The sequence below is a fragment of the Chlamydotis macqueenii genome, chromosome 8 (genome assembly GCF_036417535.1).
Source record: "Chlamydotis macqueenii isolate bChlMac1 chromosome 8, bChlMac1.mat, whole genome shotgun sequence".
NCBI classification, from domain to species: domain Eukaryota; kingdom Metazoa; phylum Chordata; class Aves; order Otidiformes; family Otididae; genus Chlamydotis; species Chlamydotis macqueenii.
Window position 1 is genome coordinate 30,234,616 of NC_141563.1, and position 18,213 is coordinate 30,252,828.

Sequence of the window (18,213 nt, forward strand, 5' to 3'; positions counted from 1 at the left end):
CATGATAGCATCTCTCCCCATACGGTCACATAGCAAAGTTGTTCAGGTGGTAAGGAGAAAGTGAACTGTTGAAAAATTTCAGAGCAGCTGGGAAGACATTTGGCCTCAGCAGTGCTGAAAAAAGAAAAGCCAAAAAAGCAACCCTGCGTTAGAGAATCTGTATCAACTAGAAAAGGATAAACTGTTCCTGGAATGTTTTCTTCAGTCAGGTCTTCATTTCAGTGTCAGGATGGGTGGATCCAGGCCAAAAGGTAATAGCTTTAAGTCTAGAGTGGCAGGGAACCGAGGCAGACAAAGCGACTTTAAGAGGGCAGGAAGCAAGCTGGTTAAATTCTAATAGAAATATGTCAGTGCTTTAAAACTAAAAACTCTGTGGTGGGATGTAGAATAAAACTATGGAAATATCAAAGTCTCCTTAAAACATTCCTTACTTTCGAATTTAGAAGTAAGGTCTGAACAAAGTAATCCCTTCAAAAAATAGCTCAAATGCTGATTTTTTTCCACCTTTGGAATAAAAGCTGGAAAAACAGAGAAAGAGAGCTCTACACTCCAAATGGATGAGAGATGACAGGTCTGGGATCAGTCCAAATAAGGGGCTTGGCAATGCTATAAATCTTACAGTAACAAAACGAAAGAACCTTGAGTAAAATTCGTCCTTCCCCTAAGCCTTCAAAAAATTCCACCCCTTGTGAAAAATGATATACTGATCAATGAAAAAAATTTACCACCACGCTTCCCATTTCCAGGCACATACCCAACACATATGGACAACACCTGCACAAGACTCCCCCTGCACTGCTGCACTCAAGTAGCACTGTGACAGGCAGGGCCAATAAGCACGTGAAGGTGAAGACGTGCTCTTGAGGAACTGGCCAAAAAGACTATTAAATCTTGTGAAATGAATTTCAATTAAGTGTAAAGAATAGGAAATAGAGTGAAAATAGTTCTTAATCAATTGGGGAAAGGCAAGATAAAAGGTCTTAAACTACCACTTGACAGGTTTAGAGATCATGGGTAAGAAGGATGATGCGCAAGAAGCCTGACTCAAGACTGGTCGCTAATGATGGAGAGAAAGCCACATCTGCCACGTACAAAGGCACTAAAAAACGAAGGAAAGGATTAAGGAGCCAAACTCCTACAAAAGCAGAAGACAGACTTCCATCTCTAAGTTCTCTCTGAAGTGCAACATCAAGACTGGGCCTCCCTCATTAATATTCGATACAATAATGTAAGTAAATGCAGAGTGCATGGACCTGCTGCTGCTGTCACAAAAACCAGATCTACCACGCCAGCTACTGAAGCAACAACTGTTGAGGTCGGAATGCACACTTTTTCCTCTAGTGGAACAACAGAAATACTCAGTTTAATACTGCTAGGAGTGAGAGTTATTGATATGGACCTCCATTTATAGTCAAATTTCTAATTCACATGAAGACATTCAAATATTTTGTAACCTTCTCCTTTTGCATGTGCTCATTTATCAGCAGATTGTTCAGACTCACTGAGTATCAGCCCAGATATAAGTCAGATCTATGCTGCAAGAAAAACTTAAATCTTCTTTCCTATTTTCCATTACTAATATGAAGTCTATTTCTTAACTAAAAAAAAAATTAACACAAAGTCTCTTCAAAAACAATTAACCAAAAGCAACATGGCTCAAAACTAAAACTCTGCATGAAATTAATAATTATTCTTTCATTCTTTGTCAGCAAAACTCTCCCTTCCATTTAACTTTTAGTGGTATTAAAAGAGTGTTTGTCTACAGTAGAAATTGATGGAGCTAGAAGATCAAGTAAAGAAAAGATACCATGCCGAGAAACAGGAAATCGTGCTCTTTACAAGACTGAGGACAGTTCTAATCCTGGATCCAATATTTACTTAAATACTGACCTTGAATAACTCAACCTTTCCATCTTACTGTCCTCATCTACCCTACTGAAGTGTTGTACAGATTTGTTAATATTTGTACAATACTCTGAACATGCCGAACACAAAGGATTATAGCTATTATCGAACAACTCTCAATCCTTTTTGAAACAAACACAATAGTACAATGTTACCATTAACTTAAGAACGATCTTTCCTGTGTACCTCCATATGAAACTCAACTATGGGAATTATTTTTCAGAAATTTGAACATGATAAATATTCTACAAAAAAAAAACCCAACTATTTATAGTAAAAGCTATTTCTTTCTTTAAAAGTTCAAAAGTTCATTTAAAGAGCTCATCAATCTCAATGACAGCTACAATTTGTCAGTATGGCTGCCCTGACTGGTCAGTCTGTATCACGCTGTAAAATTGTATTAGGACAAAACCTGATGACGATTTCACGATCACAAAGGCCACAAAACCATGGAGATGCTGCCCACCAGCTCTTCAGCAGATAAAGCAACAGCCCACAAGGAACACTCCAGGAAGCCTCCCCAACTATCTCTGCCCAAAGAATGAGCTTGGTATGGAAATACCGGATAGATTTATGCATTTTTTAGTTTACATACAAAAATTACAGTGTGATTCAGCCTCTACTATTTTTAAAAAGGTTCTTTAAAAAAAAAAAAAAAAAAAATTTTGACTGACTGGCACTTAGGCAATCCACTAGAAAAAAAAAAATTGGTTTACTGTTAAATTACAAGAACAAAAACATTAACTTACATTTTTTTCTCCTTTTCACTCCTCTGCAAATTTTAGCATATTTTAATTAGTAAGTGTTAGTTACCATAGCTACCATAACTATACTATCTTTGAAGTCAATTTTATTAAAATCCTGGAATTCATACTTTTACTGTACCACAGTTAAGCTTATACAACATTTACATGTATAATCGATGTTAATGTGGTGCAATGCCTAGACTAAGACCAAGAGAAATAACAACAGTGTAGGTCACCTGGATATCTTTATGCCATAAAAATAAATTACTTCTGACTCTTAGGGTGAAGCAAAAAGCAAATGTGATTGAGGAACAAGCAGGTCAGTTGAGAAGGGTTTAACACCATTCTCCCCCCGGCCCCCCCCCCCAAAAAAAAAAAAATTATTTCCAGAATAAGCACAGTGATACAGGAAAAGAGAAGACTAAATATAAAGGTAAAATCTTCTTGCACAGATAAATCCCAGCTTTTTAATTCCTTTTTGCTAGCACTTTATCCTGCTGATGACATATAACCATCACCACTATGATAAGGATTAGTCCAAGCCACTACTTACCAGCTACAGTTTTAAAAGTTCCAATTTTTTTTTTTGCTGCTGCCATTTAAGCTTTGTGTGAATGTGCCATATTACACAAAAAAAGTCCCAAAATTGCGCCTTTGTGTAAGCTCTTCATATCTCAGATACGTTCCTACAGTAGTATTTAGAAGAAGGGAAAAAAAACCCCAACCCTTCATCTTAAAAGAGTTAAAAATAAACAAAAAAATGTAGCAAACACAAAGTGAGTGTGAAATTTAGCTTTAAATATTCTTTACGAATACTGTCACACTTGTATTCAGGACTATATTTAAGAATGTGATGTAGTTACTCCGTTACACAAAATGATTTGGCAAACCTCTGCATACAGCCAGATCTTTCATATCACAGTAAAAAGTTAAAAAAAAAAAAATAACATTAAAAAAAAAAAAATCATATTTTGAACAAGGTTACTTCAGTACTGCCTAACCTGCTGGGCTTGCTTCCTCCCAGTGACCACAGAGGGCCGTCCGCATGGCAAGATCCGATACACAGGCACAGCAGAAAAGTAGTAGCACAGTTAGGAGGAGCTGGACTTGCTGCTCAAGGGCAATGACACACAAGCTTGTCCTCAGGTACTCCAGAACTATCCCAGGAAAAATCAAACCAATCAAAAAGTGTGTGTGAGGAACCACTACTGGAAGGTTTCCTACAGGCTCCTCCTGGAACTTCTTTACTCAAGGCAACACTCGAGATCACCCAAGAGGCAATTGCAGGCATTTAGATTTTTTTCCCTGGTGCCATTTATCCCCAGGTCCCTGTGACACACCGTGTGAGTTGCATATTGTGACAGGGGACTGACCTAGAGCTTTCTAGGAACAAAGAGTTAGCAAATGTTGTCCCTACCACAGCAGTTCATTCAGTCTAGAGACTGCCCTGGGAAAGGAAACGTGACATGTGGGCTACGTACGAACGTGGGACGGAGCATGGGTACACAGCAGCCATAGCTATGACCCGCTCTACGTACTCCAGCCCCTCAAGGTGTCTGAATAAACACAAGAAGGAAAAAAAAAATGCACAAAGACACATGACTACAGAAATATCAATAAAAGCTTCACATTAATGTCACATATCAAGATCACTTCCTGACATAACTTTTTTATATTCTTGACATAATCCAAGATCTCACCTTGTAAATCTTCACCTATTCCAGCACTTGACAAAGGATCTTTTCTTTGTCAGCGACTCATATCACAGAAACCTGCTTCAACTTTTTAGTATGTATCAACCCTCAATCTTACCCAAAACTCAGTCCTAGAATCATTTAATTTAAAATTCTTCTGGGAACGGACATTTTACACCTTTCTGAAATACATGGAAAATTACCTGACCGTAAGCTGTGCAGGCTCTTAAAAGATTTAAAAAATTTCCTAACCTATTTTAATAAGAAGTGGAGCGTAACAGTCTATAAAGGGGCAAGAAAGAATATGGATGCACACAGGTATTAACACATCTGCCGTGGCAGCTAGGGAATTGCTGTAAGAATCTGATGGAGACGCGTTTGTTATGATTGTGTGGGTAAGCAATGTTGAGGGCAGCAGCTAGAGAGAACAATTATTTTCTGTAGTCAGGAAAGAATGCATCCAATTAGAAAACTGTCCCTATTAACTTGTTAACAAACGTAGCCCGAAGTACTGAACTTCAAAAAGTCCCTGAACCTCAGTTCATTCCACCTAACACTCATCACTTTGCAAAGCACAAAAGGCTCCAACACGGTCACCTAAGGATCATGCTAGCTCCTATAAGGTGCATATGCTTATAGCCAAAATTCTGCTAGTGACTATGTCGGACAAGTGTGAAAAAGTTGCAAGTGACACACTTATTTCCAGAAGAGGGACCAGAAAAACAGCTTTTCAGCATTTTGAGGAGGGGACAGAAACAAAGAGAAAAGGAAGGTTACGGATGATCAGAAAGACAGACTCAAACTCTTCCTGAAAAGTAGCCTAATATTTTTGTATTCTCAACAAGATAGACCAGTTAACATACCACCTCAAAAAGGTGCTGTGTAGTGAAACTCCAGTCTGCCGAGCCTTCTACAGCTCAAAGGTCTAGAGCTGTCTTAGTCGGGAGTTAACCTGTCTGGCTGAGCCCTAGTCTTTGGCTAACTTCTGTCACAAGTCGAAGGTTCCCAGACCAACACACACCACCGCTGCAAGCAGTTCCCAACCATATGCACACAAGACACAAGAAAAGTGTACAGCTGCTCAGGGTTCATCTATCACTCTGCTGTAATGCTACTACACACTACTTCTTACTCAAGTATTCAAAACAAGACAGCATTTATCTCAGCGTACCAAGTTTATCACAAATATCTGATGCTCTGAGCATGCCCAACACACTTCCCTCCTTTTTTTTTCTTTTTAAATTTGCGATACTTCTATAACAGTCCTCTCTCCTCTGCAGCAACAATAATAATCCTAACAAGTATACAGGCTTCCAACCATCCAACCTCATCAAAGGATCAAAGAACTGCTTCTAGACTTTCTCAAATGAGGCAAATCATTTCATGAACTCTTTATGCAACCAATGCTCCAATAACACTTTGTACTATGCGCATGAACATGTATTTATCCCTGGGTGAACTCCTACTTTACAAAGGTAAAAGTCTGAAAAGTATCTAAATTTCTTTAAATAAAATAGGAAAATTCATTTATTTTCTCAAAAAAAAAAAAAATTGTCATGCTAATATGAGTCTTGTATCTATGTTCTTCCTCTACTCCTTCATTTTTTAGGTTGTTCGAAAGGAAAACCAAGTGGATCTGTTTCTCAGACGATAACTACCACTGCATGGACAGGGTTTGATTACGAAAATATATATATACATGGGTACAACTGTGCTTACTTGAGCAGCCCTGTTACATCAGTGTAAGAAAACTGGGTGCCATTCAAACTGTAAAAGAATACTGTGCAGGCTCAAAAGAAAAAAAAAAAAAAAAAAAAAAAGATTACTTTTTTCTCCCTTATTCTCTTTTGTTCGTTTGTTTAATTTAGTACCTGTAACATGACTTTGGTCCTGAAGCCTGTTCCTAATGGGGAATCCTTGGACCAAAGCAGTAAATCCTTAAAGTCGCTGATGTACTACTTTGTGCAGGCAAGTGTTCCTTCCAAAAATTCAACTTACTATGCGTAGTTTACATATAAAAGCAACTTTATACACATTATTTACATTACTACTAAGGTAGACTGGAATCCTTTAGAATGAAAAATTCTGTATTACTATGTAAAATATTACTGCAGACTTGTAAAATTATTTTTTTCAACTAAAAAACCAGTTTACATAATATCAGACTTGTAATGTTTGCCATTAAAAGTTGTCATAATTCGCAAAAATAGGAGTCAGTCACTATAAACTGAAAATTGTGTCAAGATGTCTTCACATAGCATCAGCTGTTCTGCCAAGATTTTAACCATAATAAATCCAAACACCAATATTAAAAGTCTGACGAGAAAGTAACAACTTTAAAAGTTAGTAAACATATGTTGTACACAAAGGATTAATTCAATTATGGTATTTTACACGGTGCAGAGTGAAAAGAAGAACAGAAGAAAGGATTCATTTGGTGTTCAGGTGAGAAGTTTTCCAAGTGTGCAAATTACAGATCTAGTCAGATATATTGAGATGTGACAGATGTAATAAAGATAGCTGTATGTTTCTTTGTGTTCCTGGCTCAGCAGGAGAATTTCTTGTAGAAATTAAAATCTCTAGGGAACAATTAGTGCAAATCACTAACACAGGCAAGAAGTCTTGTTCTCTGGAGGAAACAGCATATACTGGTTTGTTCTGGTTCAAGAGAGATGAAACAACGGGAAACTGTACAGAAGAACACTTCTCTTAGTGACTGAACTATGACACTTAGGTACATACAGACTTTGCGTGGAACAAGGGAATTGAGAAAGTAGGTGCACTTTCTGGAGGAAAACTGAGGCTCAACGCATGAGCAAAATGGCTGTTACTAAGTATTTCTCTGAAATATGTCAGTTATGTTGAGAGGAACGTGAGGAACAGAAAAGGCACTGCTGCTGCAGTTCCCCAGTGAGAAAGAGGAAGGTGAAGTCCAACCAGGTTGCCTTTGAGAAGAGGCCAAGCAAACACCAAGTGGTGACACCTCTGTCTTCCACGGATGTGATGGGTAACTTGCAAGAAATACTTCAATTCTCCTCTGCTACAGACAGGACAGAAAAAACACAGGCTGGCACAGGACAACAAAAACTTAGTCTACCAGAGGAGTGGATTCTTCTGCTATTATATTAGTTCTCCTGAACTTCTGGAGGTGCAAATACTCAGAATGGGAAAGCATGTAAAGCATGTATGTTTTTTTCCATGTTTGCCTGTTTCTTGTTCTTTCCAGGTATCTGCTTATGGCCACTACTGGGAACAGGATAATGGTAAAAGTCACTGTCCGAGTCAGGGACCAAAGTGGACCACCATCAGGCCAAACTGGTTTAGGAACCGATATTTTAAAACAATTTAAATAAAATTTAAAAATACTAGTTTGATATGACTTTAACACCAAGTCGCTCTGTTTAGAGATCAGAACTCAACGTCGCTTTCTCAGAACTCAATACTAGACAGCAGAGTTTGTTAAGCCCATACCATATTTGGGGAAACAGACATCACCAGTACGTCTCCCCAGGTGGAAAAGTCAGGATCAGAATCGAACCTCCTCTTTGCTACTCAGACTGACATTTCAAATGGCTGTCACCATCTTTCAACAGCCTATAAGGCAAGTCCACATTAGCCAGTAATTTGCTACAAACAACATCAAACTTCCCTTTATGTCCACTCCAACTGTGGCTGCAAGGAAACGACAGAAAGTCTTCAAGGCAGCACGCTGCCAAAGAGTTGTGATCTGGGGGGACATATAGCAAAAGTACTATCTCTCAAGGGCTGAACTCATTTAAATGACCAAAATATGGGTTTATTTCTTAACACAGACTTTACTTGGTCATCTTAGCTAGAGAGGCATCTGTAAGTTAAACATGAAACAAACCAAATGCAGCAAAATCTGGCTTAACAAGCACAGTATCTAAAGGTCTGGTTCCACTATCGCCTTCCAATTTCTGAAGTCACTTAAACTAATAAAGTGGACATAAAACAGTACCCTTCTAATTTGGCAACATGCTGCCAAACTGCAAAGGTGTATAAATGACTCCATGCACTATAAATACACTGTCTATGAAAACCTTAACTTTTTTTTTTTTTTTAAGTTTCTGATTTCACCCCCGCCGCGGTGTAAGGAGGGGTACTCCCAGGGCCTCACGGTTATTTTGGAAACCGCTCGGGAGCAACACCACACCAGAGAGTTCACGAAGGGAACGCGGCGCTGCCCGGCCGGGACAGCCCCAAACCCACCCACTCCCCTTACCGGGGCTGCCCCCCACCCCAACCCCCGGGATCCCCGTCCCCCCGCCCCCCATGTGCCGCCCGGGCCCTGAGCATGTGTCGGCGCGATGCTGCCCCCTCCCACCCCCCTTCTCTCCTTCCCTCCCCCACCTCAGCGGGGAGGGGGCGGCATTTGGGGCTTCCCCTGGCCCACCCCCCCCCTCCACCTCCTTCCCCCGCCGGCCCGGCCCAGCCCGCCCTCACCTGCCAGCGCCAGGATCTGGGCCTTGTGGAGCAGCAGGCGGTCGCCCCACTCGGCGGGGCTCTCGTCGTCCTCCTCCGCCTCCTCGGGGTTGCGGTACACCGTGTAGACCTTCTGGTTGTCGAAGTCGAGCTGGGACGTGGGGCTGAAGTCCTGGACGCAGGAGACGGGCAGCGCGTAGCAGACGTTGTCCTCCAGGAACCGCACAAAGGCGTACATGGTGCGGCGGGCGGGCGGGGCGGCCGCGCCGGTCCCGCGCTCCCCGCTCTGTTATTGTTCCTCAAAATCCGCCTCTGCGCTCGGCTGAGCTCGCCTGGCCGCGCCGCCAGCCGGGCACAACCGCCAGCTCCGGGCAGGCACGAGCAATCCAACGCGGAGCGACGCGAGTCGGGCGGGCTGGCTGGCTGGCTGGCTGCTCGGCGAGGCGAGGGGCGGGTGGGGGCCGGGAGCCGGTAAGCGGCGGGGCGCGGGAGGACCGGCCCCCGCCCGGCTCCCCCCCGCCGAGGCCCGTGCGTGAACACCCCTTCCGGCGGCCCCGGGCGTGTCCCGGGGTGCGGGCTCGCTTCTTGGCAGGCCGGGGCCTGTCCCGGCTGGGCGGGAGCGGCCTCGCACCTCCGCCACGGAGGGTGTTGGGGCGGGCAGGCGCCTCCGTCCGAGGGGCTTTCGAGGGTACGGCCGGGCGGGCTGTCGGCCCCTGGTCGCCGAGTACCTGTGGCGGAGGGGCCGCTCCTGCCCCTCGGCTTCGGCCATGGCGTCGCTGGGCCTAAGCGGGATTCTGGCAGAGGGAGTTACAGCTGGTGGGCCCCAGTAAAAGCCTTGGAAAGCTCTTTTTCAAAGTTAAAACTCCTTACACCTGTCCTAGAGAAAGAGGTCATCTCCTGGTTCTGTGGAGGTGACACACAGGGAGGTCCGCTCCCAAGCTCGGGCAGTGCTCATGAGTGCAGAGAGAACAGACCCGTGAGAAGCTGTGGCCATGAGAGGAGAGGAGACCAGATCCTTCGTGGCCAAACAACGCAACACAGAACCTGCTTACCTGCCAAGCACCAACAGAATCTGACTGTTTTCACTTGAAGGTCTTCAGGGCAATGCAGAACCACCTGTACTCAATGGTACCAACCCCTGGAAGAACTCAAAGCTTCCCTGCCCTCCCCCAAAACAACACAGAGAGTTGAGAAATTCTGTGCAGGTGTGTAAGAACAAGGGTTAGAGACCATGCCATTTTTAGCAGAAATTCCCAAGCTTTTGGAGACGCGTACATATTGAGTATGGATGTTTTGAGCTTCCTGTATGAAAAAAGGAATAATGTGGCAACACTGCTTACGGTTCACTGTAAACTCTGCCCAGCAGAAGTCTGTCAGTCTCTTAAGCAACGCATGAAAACAAGGAATGGATACAGGTATAGTTAAGCCGATGTAAATATTTCAGTAACAAGCTGTAAACTTCCCATACAATAATGGCAGCTTTATTATTTTAGCAATTACAGAGTTTTGCAAATACTTCAGTTGAAGATTGGGGATTTAAATGGCAGTACTTTATGTTAACAATAAAGTATTGCCAGACTGGTATGTAATTACAGGCAAATATAAGTCTGCTACAAAGTATGGATGACAAATGTATTCTAGTAGCTACGCTGCAAGGGAAATGAAATTCCAGCAAAGATTGCGTTGCTGATCAAACAATAACAGCTGCTGTAGCGCTCCCATCTCCTCTACCTCATGTTACAGTGGAGGTAGAGGAATCTGCAGAAAGGCAACAGGGCAGACTGACAGCTGGAATTCCTCCATGGACACTGTTAAAATTATGTGAAGGACAACTTTGTCCCACTAAGTTCAGTAGCTAGTGAGGGATTCGGTAGACTGACTCTTACCAGGATTGTATTTCCTCTGCAGCTGAATTCTGTTGGCAACATCTAAGACTGCTGTCCAGGGAAAGGAACACAGAAAAATGGAAAAACTGGAAATAACAAGGGAAATGAAGAGAAGCTGAGGACTCAAAAATTAGGTGGACTTAAAAGGGGAAAGATCTCTTCAGGCACCAAGGAGCTCTGGGTATTTTGCACCAATAAAAGAAAAAAAAAAACACAAACCTTGACGTGAAGGCAACAAGTGTCTTGTTTGTTTGTTTGAGTTTTTTGGTTGTTTGGTTTTTTTTTGTGGAAAAGGAACACTCTAAACTGGTATTTGCAACATTTTAAGTTTGAAGGTTCAATTACAGCAAAGGCTGTAAAGATCTTTGTATCAGCAGCAAAATAAGTCTCAAATCCTTTAGAAAGTCTCTTTCACAGTTCTCTAGTGAAGGACGTTTTTGGGAACAGATTAAGGGTCAGGATGATAAATGCGTGTTTACACTTGGTCCCTAGCACACACATTGAGCCAGAAGGCATTACAATGCTAGAGAATTAATAACAATCCCATACATTTCTCTTTTGCCTACAAGGAACAGCATTAATTTCTGGCTTTAAAATCTATAAATAATCTGCACTGGTTAGCGGTGAAGCTGAGGAAAAATTCCATTTAAGCACAGAATGAAACAAAAGTATTGTCACTTTTTTTTTTTTTTTTTTTGGACCTTTCCCATCCCTACTAATGGGAAGCCAGCTGTTTTTACACTGAGGTTAGCTTGAGGTTTAAAGATGTAGAGCTATTTTAAAGGTGCAGATTTTAAAACTCATTGTTAAGGGATCCACACCAGATTTAAATCTTCTAGCAAGTTCAGCCTTTGAGAAACAACACAACCCTGCTGAGAAGTAGATTGTCATATTTCCAAAATACAAATGAAGCCTCAGCCTAAAAACTAGAAGTGTCACTCCAAGAGTCAGGAAAACTCAAAGCACAGTCCCAGCCCTTGTGGGACTACTGAGTGGCTCTTTCTTGGAATACTACCTACATTTTTCTGCTGTTATTTTTCTTGAAAAGTAAAAAAAAGTGTTAAAGCAAAAGCTGATGCCTGCTGTTTTGATGTACACTCTGTGTTTTCACTTAAAGATACAAAATGAAAAGCTAATAGCACCAATAGTAGTTACGCAGGTGCTAAATCTCTTTCACAGCAAAACATTAAAATTAGGCTCATCAGTCACATTACTTCCATGTTTAATACCAAACCTCAAGGGACACTACACTGATTTTAAATCTACTGATGAAGAAATTCCCATTTTCTTTCACCATTCGAGTGGAGGTGCTTCACTACTACCTGACGACTCAGCAATAACAGAACACTGGGCTACTGCTAGGGATCCCTGCACGTTCAATGCGGTTTATAAAACTTTGCTGTTTTCTTGTTAATTTACACAATTGTTCTCAAGCTCAAATACACCCTGCAGGAAAGATATATTCACAATTTTTTTTAGGTAACACTGTATTTTAACAACAGCATTTAAAGCCCTAAAGCTTAAAGAATAACTCAAATAACAATGCACAAGAACTGAAGACTGTTCAAAGGTTTATGTATGTACACACATAAAATCTACTCACAATCTGGTTAATTTTTACTAAGAATATCATCAAAGAGTGGTTAGAAGATACCTTCATTCCATGGTATCTCATTTTTTTTTATCTTATGAGAAAGTGCAAGATAAAGTCATCTCCAGGTGTAAATGAATCTTCCTCTGAACAGAGTCGTGTACAGCTTCTAGGTGTTTTGAGACAGAGAGGGAGGTTGGAAGGGAGGACTCTGCTAGCTAAGGCAAACAGCAGGGCAGGCATTGCAGAGAGTTGTTCCCCTTTAGATGTTTAAATAATTTTTAACTGTCAAGACACCGTTGCCACACTCTGCTTTCAGCGTCACAATGATTACATATAAAATTCAAATAAATAAAAAAAAAGCGGGGGGGGGGGGTGTCTGGTTCCTGTATGATCCTAGAAGGTGGATGAGAAAATATTTGTGTCCACATATAATTTCCGAAGCACTCCAATACCAAGAAAATAGTATGGGAACCTAGATTACATAGATAAATTCTTAAGATTTAATATTTTGAAATCTATGGCTTTAAACCATCCTCAGAAGAGGAAGCACATCACTACAAAGCTATTTAGTCCCAGTTCCTGAGAGTGATCTGACCTTTCTTGGGAGTGAGGATCATACTCAATCATTTTTTTACATTAAACTCTCATGTTCTAACCGAATATTCTTTCAAAGAAATGAAACTTAAGGAACACTTTATGGATCCCTTCACACAGGAGACACTTATTTCCCAGCTGGTATATTCTGTAGCATGAAAAGGTAATGATTAAGCCAGAGTGACCACTGGAGAAGGCACTTTCCTTACTGTTAATGTCTGGCTGGAGAAACCAAGAGCCAACGAAAAAGCCAGATAGTGATTAACTGCTGAAAATTCCTGACCTAAAGGTCATTATTACTATTATAAAACTGGAAAATGAAAAAGTAATTATTTTCTTTGGGTTTTTATATGTATTGAAAAGATAAAATTCCAGCGTCTGTTGCTGTGGATACTGGTCTGTAAGATACTTATCTTTCCCATTCTGGCAGGCTATGCAATGGATAGATCTGGGACTGGCAACCTTTCAAGAATGTGTGCCAGACTTTATTTTCCTTTTCCAAATTATAGGTTAAATGTGCCCACAGAAAGTCAACAGGAATCAGGAGACGCTGCCAGTCAGCACTATCTTGCCTTGGTGTGAGGCAGTAATTCTCCCCACTCTCACCCAGTCCCTTGCTCAGTGGGAGCCAGAAGCTGGGTTGTCTGAGAGCTGCAAATGACTCTCAAATTGTCGTGACTTTCAGCTCCCACCCTGCTGTACACCATTCAAAATCTTGCTGAATACCATCATCTGTACTCGGGCAGTATGCCGTCTTCCATGCTGTAAACCTCTTGCCTGAGAGGAACGTAGAAAAGACATTTTCTTTGAGCTGACTCGTGCGTGGACTCACCTTGCAAACGATGTCCTTTTGGTAGCACTGCCACCATCTTCAAGAACTGCTCTGAAGAAAATATTGCTGTTGCAGCCCAAATGATCTTTATTGCTACTACCATCCTCTGATGGCTTCAGACTATATTTTTCACTCTACCTGGATATTAGATGCGAGATTTTTCCCTTTCTTTTTTTTTTAAACCAGACTTTTCCCTGGCTTTTGACAGACATTTTACTAATATCATTCGAAAAGCAGCTTTACATACATAGATTTTGCACCACTGCAAGAATTTAATTCCTTCTATACCTTAGGTGACAAAGTGACTTTCATTCAGCAAGGACTAAAATCTTTTTGTAACCTTTGGGCTTCAGTGTAAAAAAACATTACTAGACACTACCCGTGATTATGTTACGCTTTAGACAGAGCTTCTGAGTAAGATGGTCTTAATGACCCTTTTTCATAATACTTCCATTTTGGTTTTCTATTCTCACATCTGTATGTCGTAGTTCAGCCCCAACAGGGACCAGACTACGCAGTCTCTCTCTCTCACTCCCCCCACTCTCCGAGAGAATAGGAGGAGATTTGACAAACAAAAGAAAACCAGGAAAAAAAACCAAACACGCGGGTTGAGATTGAACAAAAAGTAAATTTAACAGTAATGACAGAAGAAAACAAAACAGTGATGGAACACAAATACAGTACAATAGCTCACAACAGATCTCCACATCCAGTCTCTTCCAAGTAGCAGGGAGCCTCCCTTCAGCACCCTCCTCACTTATATACTGAGCATGATGTCAGATGGGATGGAATAGCCCTTTGGCTAATTTGGGTAAATTAACCCCAGCTGTTAGCTAATTAGTTAACTATCCCAGCCATAGGGGCTACCAGCTTCAGTTCTCCACCCAGCTCAGGTAAATATTAACTCTATCCTGGCCAGAACCAGGACACTGTACAGCACAGTTCTGTCTTGAACAGAACTTTGTCTCTCATACCGTCAGGGAAAATGATCCTGCAGCCCTTTTCTGCATAGATGTGTTTTGCTTGAGAGGGTCACACAAGTAATATGGAACATGCGCAGAAGAAAAGGAGGTTTCCTACTACTGACTGCATTTTTTTTTTCCAAAATGGTACTTCCACATACTCCCACTTTCCTTCAGAAGTCTGATTTTAGCAGAAGACTGGACAGGCTCTAGGGATGTTTATTGCTGTTTTGGAAGGTTCTTGACAATCAGCAGCAGCAGAAATGGGATTGCGTAAGTGAGGGCAGAGGCAAAACTGCTTAAAGAAATACATTTTCATGCCCCAGTGCTTTTTAATTCATACTCCTGTCGTACTCTTTCTAATCCTTTTTGGGGCTGGCTATATTTCAGTGTAAAGTGAGATTTTAGAAAATATTCCCAGGAGTTAGCGCTCACATCTCACCACTTCAGAAGAAAAGGTAGAGTTTTCTACTTCTAATGAAAGTCACAATCAGAGATGGACCAGCAGCTCTTCTGAAGAATATCAAGTAATGTGAGCACGTAAAATCCTGTTGTGAAAGGTGAATGAGAGATAACAGAGCAGTAATAATCCTCGGAATATTTCAGAAAAGTGCCTTCCTCAGCTGTGTCTTGTTAATAATCACATTTAAATGAAAAGAACATAATTCTTCACAGTTGGCAAACTGAATGCTGAAACTGCTGGAAACTGGAAGTGCAAGTGCTCACTGATATAAAAACCTGTGCTATATTCTGTGAAGCTGTCCGCTCCTACTAAAAACAGATATCTTTTATCATTTATGAATTACAAATGAAGTAAGACCTGCTCTGCGCTAGTAGATGAATTAAAAAACAAAACAAACAAAAAAAAAACACAATAAGCAAATGTTAACCAGAAGGAGTTGCTGTCACCCAACTCCCAAAAATTCGTACAATGGGATAACCGTGACAGACTCTACCAGGAATCCTTCTAGTTCTTCAAGGAAAAGTACCTCCTTTTATCTCACACAGCAAAGAAAACTGTTGTTCATCTTTACCCCACTTACAAGGAAGGTGTTCCCTCAAAATAGAAAACTGCATAGGAAACTGATAACACAGAGGGTGTTTGTAACCTCAAGGGGCTTCATGCTTTGCTAGTATTTTCCACAAAAGCCTGAGCAACGTCTACTGTGTGATAATATTTAACATTCAGGGGAATGAGGATCTTTTTTAAAGTGTGATCAGAAAGGAGGGCCCTTCATAGGCTGTCACAGTATTCCTCATAACAAAGAAAGCTTGTTTCATAAAGAAATATCTTGTACTAGAATACCCTAGGGAAACTATAGTTTTGGAGTTTTTTTAAACAAAGACAGGAATTTTTGAGTTCAAGGTTCCCTTTAAGTACTCTTCTAACATGAATATGTTTAAGGATGCTCTATCAAGTTCATGCGTTAAATGTCATCCAGCCTTAGTATATTTCTATGCAAATACAGCTGTGAAAGCTAATAACCAAAATCTGCATTTTTTCACATTTCCAGAGTATTTTACAGCTTTTCATTGTTTCCTGTTTTGTAACTCACATTAGCCTCTCGTATCAATAAAACAAAGCTCAGGTTATATTGCCTCCTGCTTAAACTCTCTACAAACATCAAAGCTGGACATTTGAATAAGCAATTTAATGTATACATTTTTATTCAGTTCAATATACTGATATTCTCGTGGTTGGAATAAGAATTCTGCAAGATTACTGTGGAGAAGCACACCATTCAGAATATGAATTGGAATATTCTCGCAACGCTTTTCAGGGAGGATGGTGTGATAGTGTGATATTAAGATTAGATCCTGCATATAATCAAATTTTGATGCTTGTACACACAGTCTGGTATTTCTTTTCCTTTATAATGTTTGTATGCAAAAACACAGCAATCCAATATTTTGAACATACACTGTCTGCAGATACTACACCGTCCAAACTGATGAAAAAATAATGTCAATGAAAATAAGAAACTGTCTGGGGCAATGCAGCATACAGACTTTGCTAAATTAATCGTAACTAGTTTTACTTTTCTGAGGACAGAAAATACTGCAAAACCAGTCTTTCCAGAACAGCTAGAGTAAACAGGGCTTCTGTCCATCTCTACATTCATTCTTGGTGTATAGCTTGACTCTCTGGGAGATAAAAGTATTTCCATAATCTTTCAAATTCTCCAATATGATACACACAGAATTTCTTCTAAATGGCCTATATTTCCCAAATTAGCTCAATTTTTCTTTACCAGTGCATATAAGAGGTAATAAAATAGAAAAGATAAGATAGGTGGGGAGACAACAGGGATTATATTACAAGAAAAGGTGGCACTACTGAGAATATATCACAGTATTTAGTGACCATAAATATAAAGCATACCTACAGTTTTTATCCAGAAACACAAGAGAGGAAAGACCACAGAGGAAAGGAAGTCTGAATTTTGTTTAAGGGCTAAAAGAGTGCACAGTGCAGTAGCTCAAGATACTACTTTAAATAGATAACTGGTTGGGAAGTAAGCTAATAATGGTTTAGATAAATTTTAGATAAATTTTCACCTATAAAAAGTGATGAATTGACACATTTCTTAACAAGTAAGGACTCTTCGGTAGACACTATTATCTGCCTTGCCTGTGACCTGGAGGGACTGTCTCCACAATGAAAGGCATAGTCAGTCTCCAAGGGCAAGGCAGTCTTTAATCCTATAGTGTGATTACTAACAAAGACACCAACTATAATTTAACAAAAAGGGGAGAGAGCATTTTCATTATACTGAGGCTTCTACATATCCCTTTGTGATCAGCTACTGCCCACAGAGGCTTTTCACCAATTTTACACACCGTGCATGACACAAATATTCCAAGTTTCTATGGTCTCTCCAAAACTCACTGAAATCACTCCTGACCACTATCACAGTTGCTTAAAAAAAAAAAAAAAATCTGTTACCCAAAAAGAACAAGGACAGTAACCATTCTTGCTCACACCTCACGTTGTGAAAGGAACTCAAAGAGAGGTTGGACCTAGAAAGGACTCCAGTGGACCTCAGATACCTATATGCAGCTTTAGAATCCAAGAAATACCACAGAGTTATTGCTTACCCTGCAGGGCTGTCTCAGAACAAGATCTCAAATACCATCTGTGCTCAGTGTGGAAGCTGCCAAAATTCCATCAGCAGAAACTGTGGAGCACAGAGCACTGTAACTCCCATCTTCCTCTGGAGCGACGATTGAAAGAGAATACCTTCATCTTCTTACTTTAACAGCATGAAATTCTCACCTGAAGATAGGTGTATGTAAACCTCCTTTTAATACACAGACTGAAAGAGATTTCTCTCAAAATCAGCCTGCAAGATGTGTCCAGGAGGACACCACAGTGATGTCTCCCATCTTTTATCAATACCCTACTCACTGGAGCCCTTGACTGGCAAGCGAGGTGCCTGGCTTTGGTTCTCCCATCTGGCTGAAGGGGTTCAGATCCCTACTCCCTACTCTGCGTCTCCCGTTGTAAAAATCCTTTTCTTCATCTGTAAATACATACTTTCCCCAGGTTCTTTTCC

General features: G+C 40.9%; 2 protein-coding genes across 3 annotated transcripts in view; both read right to left on the reverse strand.

Annotated features, from left to right (window-relative positions):
- Positions 1-9,171, reverse strand: part of BEND5 (BEN domain containing 5) — a 30,403-nt gene extending 21,232 nt beyond the window's left edge. For both annotated transcript variants that reach the window (XM_086753221.1, XM_086753220.1), the window contains exon 1: positions 8,810-9,171. In XM_086753221.1, the coding sequence (XP_086609347.1) occupies positions 8,810-9,026 (217 nt within the window). In that variant the 5' untranslated portion in view covers positions 9,027-9,171. The remainder of the gene's footprint in view (positions 1-8,809) is intronic.
- The window catches only part of AGBL4 (AGBL carboxypeptidase 4), a 914,318-nt gene that overhangs the window by 368,881 nt on the left and 527,224 nt on the right, over positions 1-18,213 (reverse strand). The gene's annotated exons all lie outside the window — the stretch shown is intronic.